Source organism: Lepidochelys kempii, chromosome 1, assembly GCF_965140265.1.
Source record: "Lepidochelys kempii isolate rLepKem1 chromosome 1, rLepKem1.hap2, whole genome shotgun sequence".
Lineage (NCBI taxonomy): Eukaryota > Metazoa > Chordata > Testudines > Cheloniidae > Lepidochelys > Lepidochelys kempii.
Window position 1 is genome coordinate 336,902,681 of NC_133256.1, and position 20,315 is coordinate 336,922,995.

At 43.0% G+C, this 20,315-nt stretch overlaps 1 protein-coding gene across 2 annotated transcripts in view; it reads right to left on the minus strand.

The window, feature by feature from the left end:
* Positions 1-719: 719 nt before the first annotated feature.
* The window catches only part of CAMK1D (calcium/calmodulin dependent protein kinase ID), a 390,557-nt gene continuing 370,961 nt past the window's right edge, over positions 720-20,315 (minus strand). The window contains exons 9-11 of one of the 2 annotated variants that reach the window (XM_073328749.1): positions 15,180-15,267; positions 14,484-14,622; positions 720-9,199 (exon numbers count right to left, since the gene is read on the minus strand). In XM_073328749.1, the coding sequence (XP_073184850.1) occupies positions 9,078-9,199; positions 14,484-14,622; positions 15,180-15,267 (349 nt within the window). In that variant the 3' untranslated portion in view covers positions 720-9,077. Of the gene's footprint in view, positions 9,200-14,479; positions 14,623-15,179; positions 15,268-20,315 lie in introns of both variants that reach the window. The other variant, XM_073328750.1, reaches the window with a different exon arrangement.

A 20,315-nucleotide genomic window follows, 5' to 3' on the forward strand; every position in this document is an offset into this window, starting at 1 on the left:
AACCTGGAGTAGAGGGTGGGCCTGGGTTCCCCCCATCCTCCTATTGGATACAGGAGGAGCTGACTTGGACTGTGGGTCCCACCAGAGGGAAAGGTCCCTGGCCTGTCCCCTGACCCACTAGGTGGACTAGCAGAGACTGCAGGGATTGTTCTCCTTCCTTTTCCCCATGCTGGCCAGTGATGAGGTTAGCTGAGTGAATGGCAGATTTGAGCCACAAAAGTGGCCAAACTGAGGGCTACTGTGAATCTCTGAGGCAAGCAAAATCTGCCAATAAGCACAGGACCCACCAAGGTAGAGGAGGAACTTTGTCACACCACCTATAATCATCAAAGTTTACTTTAAGATGAGGCTGAGGAAAGAGGATGTTTTTTTTTTTTAAATATTTGTTCCCAAAATTACATCTCTTACTCATTAAAATTTTGTAACTACTGCAATAACAGGAGACAGGGTAGCCTAGTGGATAGAGCACTGGCATGCTACTCGAGCAACCCATGTTCTAGTCCCAGCTCTGGTACTTGCCTGCTGGGTATCCTTGGTCAAGTCACTTCACCCCTCAGGTTTCCTATTTGTAAAATGGGAATAATGGTGCTGACCTCCTATGAGATCTACTGAGGATAAGAGCTACATGTTATAATCATCTCAGCCATACAATTTTCTTCCTCTCCCACACATGCAGAAGGATTTGTGTACCTGAAAGTAGTAAGACACTTCAGCTCATAATGATTTAATTGGATTTATTGGAGGAAAACAATTAATCATCCCTTTCACTTATCATTATGATAGAAATCTCGATATGTATACATGATTGTCAAGGCAGAGAATCATTTGCGACGTAGCCCCATTAACAATTTGCAGATTCGCAAACCCATTACGCAGGTTAAACTTTTTGCAATGCCTTAGTACATGCATGGAGTAAATACACTATTTCCCTCATTTGGACAAGGATGTTGTTATGAAATTGTATCAATCACAAGACCTGTAATATTAGGCACACTGACATTCCTGGATTAAAATTGTAAGCTTTTCATTCCTTTTTGTTAATAAAACATGCTCGCATCTTTGTAAAAATAAACCAAGAGATGTTTTGCAGTCGAGTGCTATTTCGGGAATCCTTCCCAAATTTCCCTCTGGGCAGGCTGGGTCTTTTTTTGTCCCAAGCCAAATGTTAAAAATAAATAAAATGCAGAAATGCTGCTTCCCACCCAGAAGCAAAGACTCAGAAACATCACTGGCCTGGATGAGCAGAAACACAAGTCACCTAGTAACTCACTCTGAGCTAATTCATAGATATTAAGGTCAGAAGGGACTATTATGATGACTGGTTCAATGTTCTACTCAAGTAAGTGGGATGTCAGGGCTGCAGAAGCTGGGTATGAATAAAGAGGTGGTAAATACTGACCTGGCTTTCTCACCTAGGGCAAGATTCAGCCGTTGTGACCCCAGGCTGTGCTTGGTGGGTGTAGAGGGTGATGGGGGAGGGATTCTGACTGAGGACTTCCTCTGTGTGCACAGCACAGCAGCACCTCTGTCTCCCTTGGGCCCTGATTCCACAAAGCGCATAAGCACATGCTTATCTTTAGGGCACACAAATTCTGTTGACTTCAGGGAGACTGATGTGCTTGGAATTCTTTGTTGAATTGAGACTTTGCAGAAGGCCCAGCACACTGCCCACTGCTTTGTGGGCTAATGCGGAGGGCAGGGCCATAGCATAACCATTCCCCTTCACCCCTCCCTGTACCCTTTCAGCCAGCAGGAAGAGCAACTCCTGCTTCATCTTGTGATGCTAACACCAAAAGCATTGAGGAGCGAGGGATTATGCTTTCCAGTGGGATTCTAGTCAGCCCCTGTGCAGGGCTGCAAGGGTAGGAGAAAGTCCCACCTGGGACTCTCAAAATAGCTAGAAGGTTTTAAACTCACTCCCTACATCACCCTGGCCTTACTTTTGCTGAAATTCCCCTGCCAAGCATGCTGCTTCCAGGGAAATTGATTGTGAAGAAATGAGTGAACCCATCTTCCTATGGGCAAGCAATTTCATAGCTCTCAGCTGGCTCCCTTTGTGGATTTTGAGCTTTCAGTAATGTCCAACTCTTCTGTAATATAAAGAGCAAACACTGAGCAATCAGGCAAATTACACTCTCAGCTGATTAGTTGAGTGGGGTTCCAGCACCATTACTGAGAGCTGTGTGTGACCTCCTCTCTCTTGTCCAGCCTCAGAAAAGGAAATCATGAGTCAAATGATTTGCAGAGAGCGATCAGCAGAAGAGAAGACAAGAATCATTTCCAGGTGGTACAGAAAATAGGGCTGAAGTCTTTTGTTGATAAATACAGGCTTGAACGCATGGAGCGCAATGGGTTAAATGCAACTTAAAAAAAAAAAGTTCTGACACTTGATGCTTTGGGAACAACACGACTTTAAGATAGTCAGCAACTGGCTCGGTCCACACCAACAGAGCATTCTGCAACTGATCTGCAAAAGCCAAATTCCAAGCGCTTCTCAGGAAAAGGGGGAAAATATGAATCGACTGAGCCTACATTCCAGTCTAAGTTTTCCTGTTATCTTAAAGCACAGAGACATAGATACAACTAACATGTTTGCTTTGCAGCCCTCACTGTGCAGTAGATCTAGTACAAGGGATTTTAGTTGTAGATAATTTTTTTAAGCATATGTGAAAAAAAAACCCACAACAGTTTGATTTCCCTGCACCAAGACAGGTGTAACTGACGGGTGCATAGAATGAAGCCCCTCTAGATAGTGATCTTTCCTTAAAAACTGCACAGCATTTAGTAAAAGGACAAAATACATTCTCAGGCTTTGCAGTGTTTTGTTCACAAAACATCAGCTTTTGCAGTTAGCGCTAGATAACAATGGATTTCGGGTTACACAGATATACATATAGTCATTTCAAAACCAAACTTAAAAGAAACCCCAGGGGACTGGGTCCAGAATGTGTTTACAGCAAAGGCTTGGGAAATGTAGAAATAGTACAATTTAATACATGCCGTGCAGTATCATGCATTAATTGGATATTTTCATGTCATTGTGAGTTTAGCAGTGATTTTCACGACACTCAGAGCACACATGCCCTGTTTTCCCTCTCTATCATGGAAAAATGTAGGCACCGTGAATCTGACCGTGCTATTCGCTAATAGAAACCAAAGATCAATGCACTGATCAGCTGTTTTGTTAGGTGGGGTCCTGAAAAATAGCATCTGATATTAAGAAGCTCATACACTTAATTACAAATGTAGTTTATATGGATACAATCTTAAGTGAAGCCAGAATAGGAATTTATGTCTTGGGGCAAACTTTTAAATATCCGTGAAATCTGTATAAAATAAGTAATCACACCAAGGGGATATTGCACACACACTAAAGAAATTGTCTAGCAGACATGAATCTAAGGGTAAGATATTACTGATATAGCTGGAAATTTGGGATAAGTTTCAGGGATCACATAAAACTACTGCTGGGTGAATAATCTTCTGTTGAATAATTTACCAAATGAATTTTTTTTCACCAAATGTCCAAGAGCAGATTGCAATTCCCTCCTATATCTGTTACTTGAAATTACTGGCTGGATACTACTTTGTATTAGTGAACATTCTGGTGCATTTGATTTTGATACTGTTTAATTAGACGCACAAGTCACATGATAGGTTTCTGTTCTTTGAGTGGATGAGCATAATTCTTAGAATCAGGTTTCTGGTTCAAATGGTCATGATAATGAATGCAAAATTCCCTTCCCATGAATATTCTCTGGTATTTATTTAGCCCCGATTCAGCAAGGTACTTAAGCATGTGCGCAACGTGAAGATCACAAATAGTGCCATTGAACTGATATATCTGCAGAAACAACAGTTTGAAGCCCAGATTCAGAAGGTACTTATGCATATGCCTAACTTTAAGCATGTGATGAATCCCATTAAAGTCAAATGGGAGTCAAAAATGTTTAAAGTTAGGCATGTGTTTCTGTACCTTGCTGAACTGGGGGTTCCAGGGTCTCTCTCTGCAAACACTCTAGCCAGTAAATTGGTTCCCTGGAATATCTGCAGAGAACAAACACAGATGTCTAAATTCTGTTTGTAAATTCAACCCAATGTTTTGCAGTATTTGCCCAACTCTGCTCAAGACAAGAAGTTGTTGGTTAGTGGGGGTGGAAACTTTACCACAGGTTTCACTGAATCTGATAAATATAGATCCACCTCCACATTCACTTCTGTTCAGAATGTTCTCACTGCTTGCTAATGACTAAAGCTATTTGGGCTCGACCAGGGGCTTGTTTCCTCATGGCTTATCTGCTCTTCCTGCTTGAGCCTGCAGTACAGGATACCTTCCATCCACACACCCCCACACCCTCCCTGCAGGCATGGAGGGCCCCGATTCAGTGGGAAGGGTGTGATTCTGCAGTATACGATACCCCTTCTGCATCACACAACCCTGCACCATAGTTTACAAAGTCTTTGGTAGGCATGGGTGGGTTAGGGGAGAAGTCAGGCTAAGCCGTTGGTCTGTAACCATGAAAACGCATCTACAACTCTCTTCTATGGAGGAGGAATACACCAGTCACATGGTCTGTGGCTGGCATAGCAATGATGAAACTGATCCAATCGCACGCTGTCAATTTGCAAGGGTAAAACTCCTTTCGCCATGAGTTCCACCCCAGCGCTGAGATTCCCAGGGCAAGCCCCTGCCCTCGAGTGCCAAGATTTTTTCTATCAAGGTACTTGTATGGCCCTTCTCGTGGTGATGTCCAGATTTTTCTCCTAATGCTTCACTTGTGACATTACAATGACCATCATGGCAACTAACTGTGATGTCATAAACATGGGATTCTGCTGTCAAAGAAGGATCAGGCAGAAAAGGGAGAAAATAAACCAGGGCTGTGAAGGAGAGAAATTTGTTATAGATACAACTGTTGTCAACAATAGCAAAGCAAACCCAGGAAATACATGGATCAGAGGGTATATGTCCTTTTTTCTCAAGCTGGTGTCAATGTTAAAGTTCCCATTTAATTTCTGTTTTCAGAACAACCTAAAAATCATGTTCCCCACAGAATACACATTACATTATCATTTAATCCTTAGCAGCAGCGAATCAGTGTCTACTATTGTTTTTTTTTAAATTTAAGTCCACTATACTAACAGACAAACTAGAAGAAGGTGAAATAATAAAGCTTTTCTGAACCGTCGCGTTTGATGGCACCTGCATGTATGTGGCCAATGCAGAAGAGACATTACCTGCCCAGAAATAACTAAAGCATAATTGGGGAGGGTGAGTTTCATTTTGCCCCAGTCAGTATTTTCCCATTCATCTGCCTCCTCACTAGCTGTGCTGCAGGGCCAATATCCAGTTTGTCTTTCCAGAGGTGATCCAGTGGGAAATCTAGGCTGCTTTAGGAATAAAAAGTCAAATGCAAAATCAGCAGTGTGTGGTATTGACACTGCAGAACTGACATTCAGTCTCAGAAAGTTCCCTGGCAGCCTACAGTCACCAGTCTCCGGCAGGCTACTGGCGTTAGCTGGGTTAGTTTTATGTTTTTCTGACAAGAACATTGGTGTTGGTGTCACAGATGAGAACTGTGACTCTGGAGGTAACAATTCAACAATCGGGGCTGCAAGCAAAGACTAGAAGGAGGGAGTCCAGGGGAAAAAAAAAGTTAACAAATCACAGTGGTGCCACTTAAACAAATAAAGCTAAGAGAAGCATAACTCAGAGAAGCATAACTCATGGGCAAGTCTCCGAGATAGAGATCACATGCAGTGAGTGAACCACTAATGGTTTGATGAGATGGCCCCTTGGAAAATAACCAGCCGTGCTTTCTTATCATACCTCACTCCCACCTGCACAGTAAAAAGCTCCGCTCTCTGCTCCCCACAAATACCTGTCAGATCCCCAGCCACAGTTCTTGAGAAACAAAAGCTTTCCATCTCCTCAACTTCTGGCAGAAAGAAACGTTTTACTTTTAACTTCTTCTGTTCCTTTTCTTCAGGTTCTAGTCCGAACAGAGCAATAATAAAATGATCCAGTTCTTGTGGAATACCAGTGGAATAACATTAAGACAAATCTAATTTTCAGGCTAGAATGAAATGGAAACTGTTGTAAAGCCACAGCTAAATGTGATACTATTAGCATACAGCAGGGCGGTATTGTAGACATACTGGACAGTGGCAGAAAATTGACCAAAAATCAATTGAGGGAGTGTGCTCTTGCAATGGACTCGCCTTTACGTATGTCACTCCTCTTTATTTTGCAGAAGGAAAACATTTTATTTTTGCAAGACAAATTTGGACCATGCCATATTCTGATTATTGTTATAAGCAATTAAATCAAAATCAGAAACTTCAGTATGATGTTAGAAAAGAATGCAAATAGGGGCCACTTGAGCTTCATTTTATATGCAGCAGCATATACAGGAAAGCACCATCGGCCAAATTCTGGGTTAAACAAGTGTAAATGTGGTATAACTCCACTGACTCAAAATCGAGTTCCTTCATATATTTACACAGGTGCAACTGAGATCAGAATTTATTTGGAAGATGAAGTTTTGAGATAACTTGAGGCTTTTAGGGCCTTATTATGACTTAAATTAAGGTCCCTTTGCACCAGTCTGGCAGCACAAATGGGTCTTAGAGTGGGCATAAATTGCATTAACAGCCACTTTAATCCCCCTTTACACTGCCAGGGAGATGTAAAGAGACCTTAGTATGAATATGAATAAGGCCCTAAATGAAAAACACTGTATGTCCAGGGGCCCACTCCAGTTTTAGATAATGTAGGATTTTGGATAAGAGGGGCTCAGCTCGACAAGGTCCCACAGCATTGACTGCTGTTCCTGTCTACCAAATCTGGGGCAGGATTCTGCACCATTGAAACCAACAGGAAATTTACCGCTGACTTCAATGAGACCAGTATCAGGCATTTGAACCTGATTCTTAGAAATTAATGGCTGTGGATTTTTGATTTTGCTTTGAGAACAGAGCCAAATAACCTCTTTGAAGAGCAATGACTCTATTAAAAACTGCACATGCATATCAGTGCTCTGATATGTCACTATCACATGTTGGTCCAGAACCGCAGCTGGTGAAAATCAGAGTATTGACTTCAATGGAATGACTCCACTTTACATTAGCTGGGGATCTGGCCCATTATGTCAGAGACTGGACGTATCTATGAGGTTTTACAAGGTGATATATTGGAGGGTCAGATATCCACAGTGGAAAGTCAGATGCACACTAGTGTTTTATGGAGTTCACATTAAATCATTATAGTTTGAATGTCTGTGCTAGGCACAATATGATATGGGGTTGTTGGGAATTTCTGGAGGAAACTGGTTAAATTATACTCCAAATCACCAGACTGAAAATGGTGCACAGATTAGTACTGACTCAACTGAGATCTATTATATGTAATATCTTTATGAGTGGCTAGTGCAATGACATCATTGTAAAGAGCTAGCACTCTGTGCCACCTGGTTTTCTTGAAATCCTGGCTTCTCTGACGTTAATGGCCAAACTTCCACTGACTTCAATAGGGGCAGGATTTCACCTTACATCTTTGAAATCTCAATGAAAAGTAAATGTCATGATTTTTCGTAGCATGTTCACTATGGCTGTATACATTCAGATGTGTGTGTGACTGGTTCATCTAATTCTTTACAGACAATAGCTGACATGGATGTGGCAACAGAATAGTTTAAGGAAAAATTATTCCTGCCTCCCTGTGGAGATGGACGTATTTGGGGTATAGGGAGCTAGTAATAGCTTAAATGTGCCTGATTCCCATGAACTCCCCTTCTACCTTTTCTCCTCCCAGAAGAAAAATCAAAGCTGGGAATGACTCGTAGAGATCTGGACACGTCTCACAAGGTTCGTAAGTGCGGTGAGCTCTGAACACTGCCTTCTCTTCTGTTCCAAGATATTTCAAACATTTATGATAAAGCAGTGACAGTGCCCCGTTTTTGGCCTTTTCTATGCTTGCGGTGGTGTATAGGGTACAGGTAGCTTACAGGCCACAGTGAAAGGCTGGCTGCGTCCACATTGCAGTGCGTATCATTATCTCCACTTTACAGATGGGGAAACTGAGGCACGGCATTGGTTTTTTTTTTAAAGACCAAAACTTTCAAAAATGCTTTCTGATTTTTGGTGCCCAGCTTGGGGCACCTTAGGCCTGGTGCTGAGCTACCAATAACTTCAGCTGAAGTCAGTGGGTTGCAGTGCTCACCAGCTCTCAATAAGGAGGCCCCAAACTGGAGGTACTCAAAATCAGAAGCCACATTTGAAATTTTTGATTTTGGGCAGTGACTTGCCCAAAGCTCAAGCGGTGAGTCAGTGGCAGAGATGGTATAGAACCCAGGCTCTCCTGACTCCTAGTTATGTGGCCTCCCTGATGAACCACAAGGGGTTTAGCAAAGGAATAAGAGCTGCAGGATGAGACATTATATCATTTTTCACATGCTTGCTGAACTAAGGGCTTGAACCATTGTTTCCAAGAAGGAGGAAGAGAGGGAAAGCAGATTGTTTCAGTGTAACGGCACCCCTAGATCTGGACAGGTTTACAATCCAATTTTAGGAATTAAAAATGGCATGCATGCCTTTGAAACCTTCCTGTTTTGTAAGGTCAATGCAAATCTCTACCTACAGAAGTAACCTATCCCTCAGCAAACTGGAAGGAGGGATGCAACTGGAAGTACTTGCTAAAAGAAAAAAAAAGTCTATTTCTCAAAAATTATCTCTATTTAAATAATCCAGCCGAGACCTTTTTAGTTAATGGGAAAAAAATACAACATAGACTGTTACCTACACTGAGAAGAGAGTAAATCACCAGGAAAAAGATTGCGCGTCTGTTAGTTAGAACATTGCTAGACTCATATATACAGCACCAGAGACTGTTAAATCCGTTCCCCCTGGAGTCATTGCAGTTTGTGCTAAATGAAACATTTCAGAATTGCAGTATAAAATATGGCCATAAAAAATCTTCTCTCTTCTAGTCCTTCGCCGAGTGCACAATGCAGGATGAAATCACTCGGACTAGGTACGCTCAACCCGATGGCTTCCCCGTCTCCATCCTCCTCCGCTGATCACTTGCTCCCCGTGTGCACTGTTGTTACTGTGGTTGGCCTGGGTCTCCGTTCTCCTCCTACTGCAGAAATACCCGAAGAAGCAGAAGAAACAAAACTACAGAGAGAAGATGGGGACATACCTAAAAGGAAAGGCAGAAAAACCGATGAGCAAACTGTTCGAACTCTGATTTGCTGAGCCAGAAATGACCTGGGTCATTCTATAAAGCAGGGAGGAAATAGCCACTGGAAGGACAACCCAGCATGGTTTTCCCATTTTTCCTGCAGCGATGAAGTAGCAGCTATGGATTCATTGGGGCATATTCTCCCCGCTGTTCCATGTGCAGTTTCTTCCACCAGTATCAATAGGCGTTTCATGCATGGATCATGAAGAGAATATGCCCAATTACGGTACCCATTTAGTTAGAATGGTGCTATATTTTTTGATTGGAGACTCATTGCATCTTTTATAATAAAGAGTTTTCTGATTTTAAAAAGCCCTCCAGAATTGTACTAATCCCCCAGACTTACACAGACATCTGCACCAGGGATGGTCAAAATTGTTCTGCCGAAACTGTTTTTTTGATTGAAAATTGTTTTTTTTTTGGCTAAATTTTGTGTTTGAAAAGTGTCTTCTTTCCACAAAAACCTCAATATTTGGTCCAAAAAAATGAACACCCAAACCCCAAAATGTTTCAGTTGAAAGCCAAAATATTTTGCCTGAAAACCAAAATATTTTGGTTTTTGATATTTCAACCGAAAGTCAGAAAAAGCTACAGAAAATTACAATGAAAACAAAGAACAACAACAAATTTTGTCAAAAATTTCCACAAACCCAACCCCCTATTTTCTGACTGACTCTAATATGCACTTCAACTTCAAACAGATTTTGTACCCAGAAACGGCTAGGGTTGGCTCTATACATGGTTGGAGACGGCACATCACACGGTGAAACTCTGTTAGCGACGACGGTAACTAAGTGCGTCCCCGCCGCCAGAGTCCTGGGCTGCTGCACACAGCAGTATTCCTGGTGCTGGTTCGGCACACAGGATTTTTGCAGTGCAAACAGGATGCCCTAAGTATGTCTGTGTAATTGGTTTAGCCAGTCCTCTCTTCCCATCCTGTTTTCTGGGTGGCAGGAACTCCCGGAGTGCATTGCACCACATGCTGCTGACGTTACTCTCTGTGCACGTCCACTGATGCTCTATCCTCTGCTAAGGCACTGGGATACCTGCCCAGATTTTCCCTGTTGGCACCAGTACAACCATAGTTAGGCAGCCTGGAATACAGATGCACAAACAAGCTGTGGTGTTAGAAAGGCTGCTGAACGGGTAGCAGCTAAGGCAGGGGTGGGCAAACTGTTTGGCCTGAGGGCCACATTGGGGCCACATTGGAAACTGTATGGAGGGCTGGGTAGGGAAGGCTGTGCCTCCCCAAACAGCCTGGCCCCCCGCCCCTTATCCGCCCCCTCCCACTTCCCGCCCCGTGACTGCCCCCCTCAGAAGCTCCGACCCATCCAACCCCCCCCGCTCCTTGTCCCCTCACCGTCCCCTCCTGGGAACCCCCGCCCCTAACTGCCCCTCTGGGACCCCACCCCCTATTGGACCTCCCCCCCTGCTCCCTGTCCCCTGACTGCCTAGACCCCATCCATATCCCTGCCCAGACAGGCCCCCCGGGACTCCCACGCCTGGCAGGGGGGACAGCAGGGGAGGGGCCAAGGGCTAACTTCCCCAGCGGAGAGCTCAAGGGCCGGGCAGGTCCCGCGGGCCGGATGTGGCTCGTGGGCTGTAGTTTGCCCACTTCTGAGCTAAAGTGACTGCCCTAACCAGATTAAAAATCACAATTAAGAGCATTAGGGTCAGATTCTCTCATCTGCTCAAGGACGACAGGGTGGGTCAATTGACATGGTTTACAGTCACATTTACATTCCTTCCATCCTGAGACTGATCCCCAGTATAAACAGCCTGAAGCCCGCTACAACTTTTCCCCAGGTGCCCCTGGCCAAAAGGACATTCCAGCATCTGGGGATCGCTTGTATGTAAAGATATCCCAGCCACATCCCCTTTTCCATCACAGTAGAGACCTGCTATTCTGGCTGTGCACTGTAATCCGCATGTTTCCCCCGACACTTGAGCAGCATAAAGCAGCCAGACAGGGCTGAGAGTCTGGCCCATATCCTGGGCATGGCCTGATTTACTTATTTAGACTCATGCCTCCTTTACCGACATGTAATTTATACTGCCCTAATGCATCACTTCTGAGTTAGCCTCATGTTCTCACGCAAGCAGGAAAATGTAGAATGTACCCTGGAAAATCTAACCTCAGACTATTGTAGTCCCGGCTGCTCTTCATCAGTGGTGAAACTATTACAGTACAAAGAAAAGGAGGACTTGTGGCACCTTAGAGACGAACCAATTTATTTGAGCATGAGCTTTAAGTGAGCTGTAGCTCACGAAAGCTCATGCTCAAATAAATTGGTTAGTCTCTAAGGTGCCACAAGTCCTCCTTTTCTTTTTGCGAACACAGACTAACACGGCTGCTACTCTGAAACCTGTTATTACAGTACAAATACCAACGTGCAGAGGGCCAATATATTTTGTGACAGCATAACATTTACTATTAATGGTATTAATCAGTATTAAAAATCTTAGCACTGACAGCAATTGATTTACGTAGCTCGCCATTCAATCACAGCTGCTTGTTACTTCGAGCACTGCCATCTGAATAATAAGATACATTCCAATAACGGAGCTGCATAATTTGCTTCATTGTTATATAATTGTTAATAAGCATCTCTTGATGCTGAAGGGCTGAATCTGTATAACTCTGTGCCCTATTTCTATTCTTCCGCTCCCCCTCTATCAGACGTTCTCTAAAAAAAAATTAAGTTTGAAAAATTAGAAGATGAAAGTGATGGCCACACTTTCTGGATCTCTGGGGATTCCCTCTTGTGTCGGGGGAAACATGCGGATTACAATGCACAGCCAGAATTGCATGACAGAACCTGTACAGCTAGCATGGCTTTCCCCGAATCCCAACAGAGAGCTGACTTTGGAGGCACTACTTGAGAGGCACTTTGGAGGCATTGTTTGAAACAAGACTGGTCAGTGGGTTGAAGAGAGACTAATGTGTTACACTGGCTGGCAATGAACTAAAGGTTGGTTGCAGTGAATAGCTCGGCTTCTCCTCTTCTTATATAGAGTAAAAGCCATTCACTTGAGTGGAGTTATTCCTGATTCACATGAGGGAAAGTGAAAGGGGAATGAAGCCCCATATCTGTGAAGCAGGAAGAACCTGGATTTTCTTTAGTCACTCACTTTGTGTGGGACCACAGGCAAGTCACTTGACCTACTTGTACATCTATCTGCAGCTGTGCAGTATTTTTCCCATGTAAGAAATTCTTTCCCACATAAAACTAATGAGAAAGAAGGAGGCAGGAAAGAGCTCTTCAGAGATATTCCTTTTTCCCAGCACCCAGTTGATCTGCAGATTGTATTGGATGTATAAACTTTCCCTTATTTTCATGAGTTGTATTTGCAGTTCCTTTGGGGTTCTACCACTGCTTGGTGCATTCCCTCTAACTGTTCTCTCTAATTTATTGTGTATTCACTAGTAAGATCTCTCACTGTGTTCAGTTTGGGACGCTAGGGAATCTTGCAGTTCTTTTCTGCCTTAAATTCCAGGTGACATACAAACATAACCAACTCAGCACGTCTGGTCCACTCTTAATGTCCTTGGCTGCTTAATCCATCATTCCTGCAACATTCCACTGCCAGATACTGTACTGGGCTATCTTAGCATTTGTAACAGCTGTAAGTGAATTTTGTTCTTGGTCTCATCCTCCCCTTCACCACCATTGTGAACAGCGATTTCCTCATTATAATAATCAAAACCCATTTGAGATCAGAAGCAGAGACAGTTTAATCTTCCGTTATCTACAGTTAGCAGTGAAATCAGCAATCAGATTCTCTGGGTCTAACTTAGGTCCCACATTTGTGTACTGTACTCAGATTCAAAATGAAACCTCAGATCTTCATGCAACAGGCTCTCTGCTGCAGTCTACCATGGTGAGAATGTTTTAGCTCCACACTAGAAGTGATAAGAGGCATCATATTATTCATATGTGGGTGACAGTTCGGTGATTTAAGAAGACCACCTGGGAGAAAAGGAGTGCTTTCCTGTAAGCTGCTGGAGCACGTGGAACTTGGCTAGAGTGGTGTGTTCCAGGCAAAAAGGTTTTAGTGGGATATATTTCCACTGATGAAGATTATCTGTATGAATCTCTATGGTGCCTGAAATGCAAATGGAAAGAGCTCTATTTTGGCTGACATTGCTTGAATTGGGTGGGAGGAAGCAGAGGGGCTTGGCAGCCGTTGTAGTCCTTGCAGGCATTCTGGCTGATGCAGTCGGAGTGCTTCCAAGGTGCTGGAGGGTGCGCATGCCAGAACGGGGGCTGTCACGTCTTTTAACTGAGTCCCTATGTACTTCCTTGCATTCAGGAACAGAGTATGGCAGGACTTTGCAAAGGGGTGCAGGGTGGTGGACAGGGGTGGGAAGGGGAGAAAGCAGGGTCAGCCAAAATCTGTCCCAAAGAGTAGGGTGATTAAGGACTAAACATACAGTTCCATACACACCATAGTACAATAGTACAATGAATCAAACACTGTGGCATGTTGCTGTAGAAAGAGCCAATTAAACCACCACTAAAACTGAGCAGTAACTTGCAGTTTAATAAGCCATTAGCATGCCTATTCAGTCGCACATATTAAATCTCCATATAAGAGGACCTGATCTAATGGCTAAATTTATATCCCCCATTTTAATTGGCTTTTTGTGATGTAAAAACCTCAAAAGATAGAGAGCAGGGAAGAGTAAATCAACGTTCAAAGGGTAGGTATAAAATGAACTTCATTGTGAAGGAAACCCTGCACTCTCCCAAATGATCCCTGTTGCTGCCACCTCACCCTTCCCTGACATTCAGAAAAAAAATAGGGCAGGTGTTCAATCCCTTAGGCAGCTTTGAAATACCAGTCATGATGTAGAACAATCAAAACACTGGGCCAAATCTGGTCTTGTTGTAAGAGGGTATGACTGCTACTAAAATAAAAGCGATTTGTGTCCACTGACATCAGAGCCGATTTTCCCCACTGATTCTGATGTCTCAGCCAAGGTGTAAATATTACAGTCAATCAGAAAATAGTCCCCGCTCCCCCTCCCCCCATGGGGAAAGTGAAAATACCGTAGGGTCAAATTTGTTGGGCTCACACAGAGCTGATGGGAGGAAAGCAGAGTGATACGAGCTTTGATCCAGGTTACTGTCAAAGCTGTCACACATTGCAGGAGAGAGCAACAGAGGGTGACTTCTGATTGATCATCGATACCCTGCTAGGAGTTGGCAGCAGCGTTGCTATGCTGTCACGTACTTACAATCCTTCCTGGTTGTTCCATCGGGAAGCGGATTGGCCAGGCTAAGGGTGCTTGCCACGCTTGCATTTGAACTGTCCAAGCTACTGCCAAGATGTAACTTTCTCATATGTCTCACAACTGCTGTGGCATTAAATGCTTGCTGGAAAGAGAGAGAGAGAGAAAAAAAAACAAACCCACTGAAACACTTGGTTGTGAATTTATTCTTTTCTTTCAGAATTGTCAGATATCTATTTTAAAATAATAACGTTAAGGAGTTACTCTTTCGTAAACTAGATACAGAGAAAATAAAATAAAAAATGAAACCCTTTCTCAAGGCTTGATCCTGTAACTCTTAATGCCAGTGAGAATCGCTTATGTAAACGCTGCTCTCTCTCACGGGCCCCTCTGTGTCCAACCTGCAGAAGACAGGAATCTGTTCTAGCAGCAGCTACAGGGCCTTGACTCTTTAGCTCAAGCTATAGCAACTCACATGTTTTGGGTCTGGAGGTTCCTGGTTCAATCCCCTGTACAGCAGCTGTAGCTTAGTGATGTAAGTAGCACTATTCTATCTACAATTCTGAGCCACAAAAAAGGATGTTGCATCATCCCTTTAAAGGACTGTAACACAATTCAGTGTACAGGAAGGTAGCACATCCTTTAGAAAACAGGTAAGTGTTACTGGCTTGGAGTGTAACCCCCTGAGAATGTTGCACTTACTCTCCATTTGCTTTTTGCAAAGTTCTTTCGGATCTGAGCACTGACGGACTCATGGATATTTTTGCTGAGGGCTGTGTCCCCTGCAATCCTGAAACAGAAAAACAAGATCTTTTTACAGATTCTTTGCTCTCAAACAGCCATCTTTAACTGTAACACCTCTCGCTTTTATAACTCATGGACTCAAAGATTCTAAGGCCACAAGGAACCACGGTGATCATCTAATCTGGCCTCCTGTATAACACCTGCCATAGAACTCCTCTGAAATCGTTCCTGTTTGAATTAGAGCAGGTCTTTTAGGGAAAAGATCCAATCTTGATTTAAAACATACCAGTGATGGAGAATCCACCAAAACCTTTGGCAAGTTGCTCCCATGGTTAATCACACTGACTGTGAAAAAATTGCATCTTTTTTCCAGTTTGAATTTATCTAGTTTCAACTTCTAGCCATTGTATGTTGTTATATCTTTGTCTGCTAGATAAAATAAGCCTCTATTATCAGATTTCTGTTCCCCATATAGGTACTCACAAATTGTGATCAAGTCACCTCTTAACCTTCTGTTTGTTAAGCTAAATACATCAAGCTCCTTCAGTCTATCACTATAAGGCACGTTTTCCAACCCTTTGATCATTTATAAAGGTGACCAGAGGTGGTCAGTGTAGAGCATGATTGTTCATCTATTGAAATTATGGTATCATCTATTCTAGGTTTTTTGTCTCTGACTTCCCACTGTTGTTACCACTGGTTTAGACCAGTACTGATAGCACTGATGGGAGCATTAGTGTAACAAAGTGCCAAAGGACACTGGCATTTTGACCACTGTGTAATGTAGACTCGATCTAAGCAGGATTAGACAACGTGGTGGTTAAAAGGCCACCTATAACCCTGTCTCTGCTAGCACACCCAATGTTGTTTCCATTTTATTTTGTTGGTGTGTGGCTGCTTTCTAGTACAAATACAGATCTGGGTAAAAACACCAGTTTTTTCTTGTACTATATAGGATTTCTAAAGTTTTAGCATGAACATTTTATCCTCCAAACACGTGGCAGTTTCCAAAAGAACTCCAGCCTGCCTGAATTCTGTTTGCACTGGAGATTTTCCTGCCACACCAAAATGTATGGAGTTGTTCATCATAACTAATGTAAGTTCGCATTCAGTAAAGACATGGAGTCTCTTAGCAAAGAAACGTGGACTGTATGAGATTAGCTCAATCTCCACAAGACACAGCGTTAAACATTTCCAGTTCTTGCATCAATAATATATTTATGCACAAAGGGACAAATTCATCCCTCCTGTAAACCCAGTTATCTCAGTGGAATTACACGTGGGGTAAATCTGGCCCATCAAGCCAGAAGGGCTATTATAACAGCAGTCACAGGAGTCAAGGATACCATGCCAGAGGACAGAGGTAAATCCTTATTGTAAGCCTGGCCCAAGTCGTGGGGCTGAAACCAAGAAGTAAAGGCTGGGTTCCTGGGTGATTTCACACATTCATTACCACCTGAAACCTTCAGACTAGCAGGGACCTTGGCAAAAAAAAAAAAAAAAAAATGCAAGAGACAGTTACAGTGCCCCCAAAGTTTCTTGGAAGCCAAGTGACATTGCAGAGAAACTGGAGAGGATGCAATCCTCCACATTGATAAATCTGACAAGTCCAGAAACATTGAGATCTGCAGTACCTTCCCAGCGGGAGCACAAAGGGGCCTACAAACTGGTAAACAAAGTCATTCATAAATTTCAGGAACACTATGCCCCACGTATGAATATTGTTGGTGAAAGAACAGTTGCTTAACAAGGTACCAGCTGAGACCATTATACCGTTTGTCTGCAGGGCTAGTGGAAAACTGTGCTCCTTGAATGAAAGTGTTAATAAACTGGACAGGAACAGTTTATGTTTCCCACTTGAGCTTGTCCAATTTTATTTTAGAAACAGGGGCAGCACCACTACTTGGGAATGTATTTACTTCTATAATCTCTTGCTTTTACTATTTTAAAAAAAAAGAAAAGGAGTACTTGTGGCACCTTAGAGACTAACCAATTTATTTGAGCATGAGCTTTCGTGAGCTACAGCTCACTTCATCGCATCCGATGAAGTGAGCTGTAGCTCACGAAAGCTCATGCTCAAATAAATTGGTTAGTCTCTAAGGTGCCACAAGTACTCCTTTTCTTTTTGCGAATACAGACTAACACGGCTGTTACTCTGAAACCTACTATTTTAAAGGTGCTCTAGAATGCACAGCTGTAGCTCACGAAAGCTTATGCTCAAATAAATGTGTTAGTCTCTAAGGTGCCACAAGTCCTCCTTTTCTTTTCATCTGCTATACGCGACTCTATACCGGGCCTGGATTTCATAGATAAGTGATACTTTCACAGTTTGGGGATCATTTTTTGAAGATCAGGTGGTGTTTTGACCATTGTTTTCAAGGCTTCCAATGGCTTATGATCTGTTTCTGCCTCAATCAGTTTCTGCCTGTAAACATATTCATGAAACCACAACCAACTAAATACAATTGTTATCGTTTGTAAAAACAATTTGTCAGTTTGGACATAATCCTGTTGCGTGTTAGCCAGTTCTTTCCCTGCTCTGCCACCGAGTTCCTGTGTGACCTTGGACAAGTCATTTACTCTCTCTGTGCCTCAATTTCTCCATCAGTAAAATGGGGATAACAATATGTCCCTATCTCACAAGGGTGTTGTGAGGATAAATACATTAAAGACTCTGAAGCATTCAGCTACATAATGGCGACCATATATCTTTGTAAGTATGGGCAATTTTCTTGCAGGACAACCCTCAACCAATCGTACAATAAAATAAAATAATATAATAATAATAATAAAAATAATAATGAAATAAACAAGAAGAAAAAGACTACTTTGTACTTATATAAGTCCTTCCATCTGGAGGATCTCAAAACACTTTTTAAATATTAATGAATACTGCAGGTGGAAGCTACTTAGAAAAGCAACATGAGTAAGGCCTCTGGCCAATAAAAAAGGACTGGAATAGAGTGAGGTGCTGAGTATCACACAGGACTGGACGAAGACTAGCTAAACGGACTGAGCTTTTCATTGCTGGGTAACTGGCTCAATCTGGCATACGTCTACCGTATCTGAAAGTTGTTATAACCTGACCGCTCTTTGTGAGAAAGCTAGCCTTTAGTCTGGTTGTGAATGGAGAGGTATCCGCATCACAAGCGACGCTAGTTGGCATCACTGTGGACAATCTCAGTGCAAAGGTCAAGGACCAAATGAGCCCTAGGAGCTGAACTGTCCTCGAGGGTTGAGGTATGAAGCCCATTGATAGCGCAGTGGGTAGAAGCTAGGTTTTGTGGATACATCCAAGACTTCAGAAGTCAGTATGGGAAGTCTGACAACTTTCTCAAGAACTCAGGGCCTGCTCCAATGAGGTGCGCTTGCAGTGGGAGCTGCGGGAGCTCAAGAACTTCCAGGAAGGGACAGCAATGGCCAGGTTGTTATTGCCATAATAAGTAGCACCTTCCTCCACAAGTAGTTCCCTGGAAGCTATTGGGACTGTTCATCTTGAGTAAACATAATAGAATCTAGCCCTAAAGTTGCAAAATAAATTAATGTATTCATCACATCTTATTTTATCTAATCTGATTTATTTTATCCATCTATCTGGGTTCAGTTCTACCTTTACTATCTAGCTAGACAGAGCATTACTGAACTTGAAAGGAACCTCCAAGAGGGACAAAAACAGTACACTCCCTTTTGGATGATTCTTCGGCAAAATACTGCAAGCACATATTTCTCTCAGCCTGCCCCTCCTTGCCCACAAGGGCAGTCAGAATCTTTCATCGAGTATTATCTTCAGAACCCTCAAGCTTATCGAAGGCAGCCAATTCAAACTTTCTACGGGCCAAATACTGCTTGGAAATACTCTGGAGTATGACGACATGAAACGTGGGGTTAGCGGTGATGGATAATGCTGGAGGAACATAACAGTTCTGATTTTATATACACATATACAAACACACACACACGTGCATACAGTATCGGAGATACTCCAAAATAAATAGAGTGCAGGGATGAGCCGGAGAGGAGTTTCATTTCATGCTGTTCGCATCCCTGGTTCCCTTCAGGGAGCCATTTCACACTTCAAACAACACTTTCTGAAAACAGAGCTCTTTGTAAACTCTCTTCCTCCCCTGGATATGACTTCTTATCTGACTAGTGCGTCCAGCACACAATATACACTTAGTGGGACTATTATAATTTGCAGAGGCCCAAGCAATAGCAGGACAACAAGCTTCTGCACGGGTAGGGAGAAATCAAGCCCCCTCTAGTACTTATATGGCCCCCCCCGTCGCCAGAGTATCTGAGTGCCTCACAGTCTTGACTGGATTTATCCTCACAACACCCTTATAAGGGAGGGAAGTGCCGCTATTCTCATTTTACAGACGGTGAGGTGAGGAAGACAGTCTAAGGTCACCAAGGAAGTCTGTGGCAGAGCAGGGAATTGAATGCAGGTCTTCCAAATCCCAGCTGAGCCCCATAACAACTGGACCATACTTCCTCTCCTAGGCAGGGGGGCTGGAACAATGCTGAGCGCCACTTAACCAAACTGTAAACCTGTATATAATGGAAACCATTTCAAGCCAGGGGGAGTGGCAGCCCCCCCTGCACCTCTCGTTCCAGCATCTATGCTCCTAGGGAGCATATAAGTGATCTGGTTCCTTTCCCTCCAACCTGACTGATGGAGGCTGAGCTAGGGCTCGTTCATGAACTACAGACCTCTCACGGATTTCAGTGACAGCTCTGTGTATCCTGATGGAAAAAAATCAGACCTTTGGGTTTCTACCTCTCGCTTTTAATCACTTCACTCTGAGCTATGTGGCTATGTGCCTTAGAGTAGGATCTGAATTCTGCCCTAGCAACATACTTAATAGAGACAAGGTAGCTGAGGTAATATCTCTTCCGGGACCGTGGAAAAGACAAGCTTTCAATCTCCACAAAGTTCTTCAGGTCTGTGGAGCTTGAAAGCTCGTCTCTTTCAACAACAGAAGTTGGTCCAATCAAAAATATTACTCACCCACCTTATCTCTCTCATATCGTGGACAACACTGCAATAATACATTTAATAAACACAATTGCTATCATTAATACTAGCATAGAAAA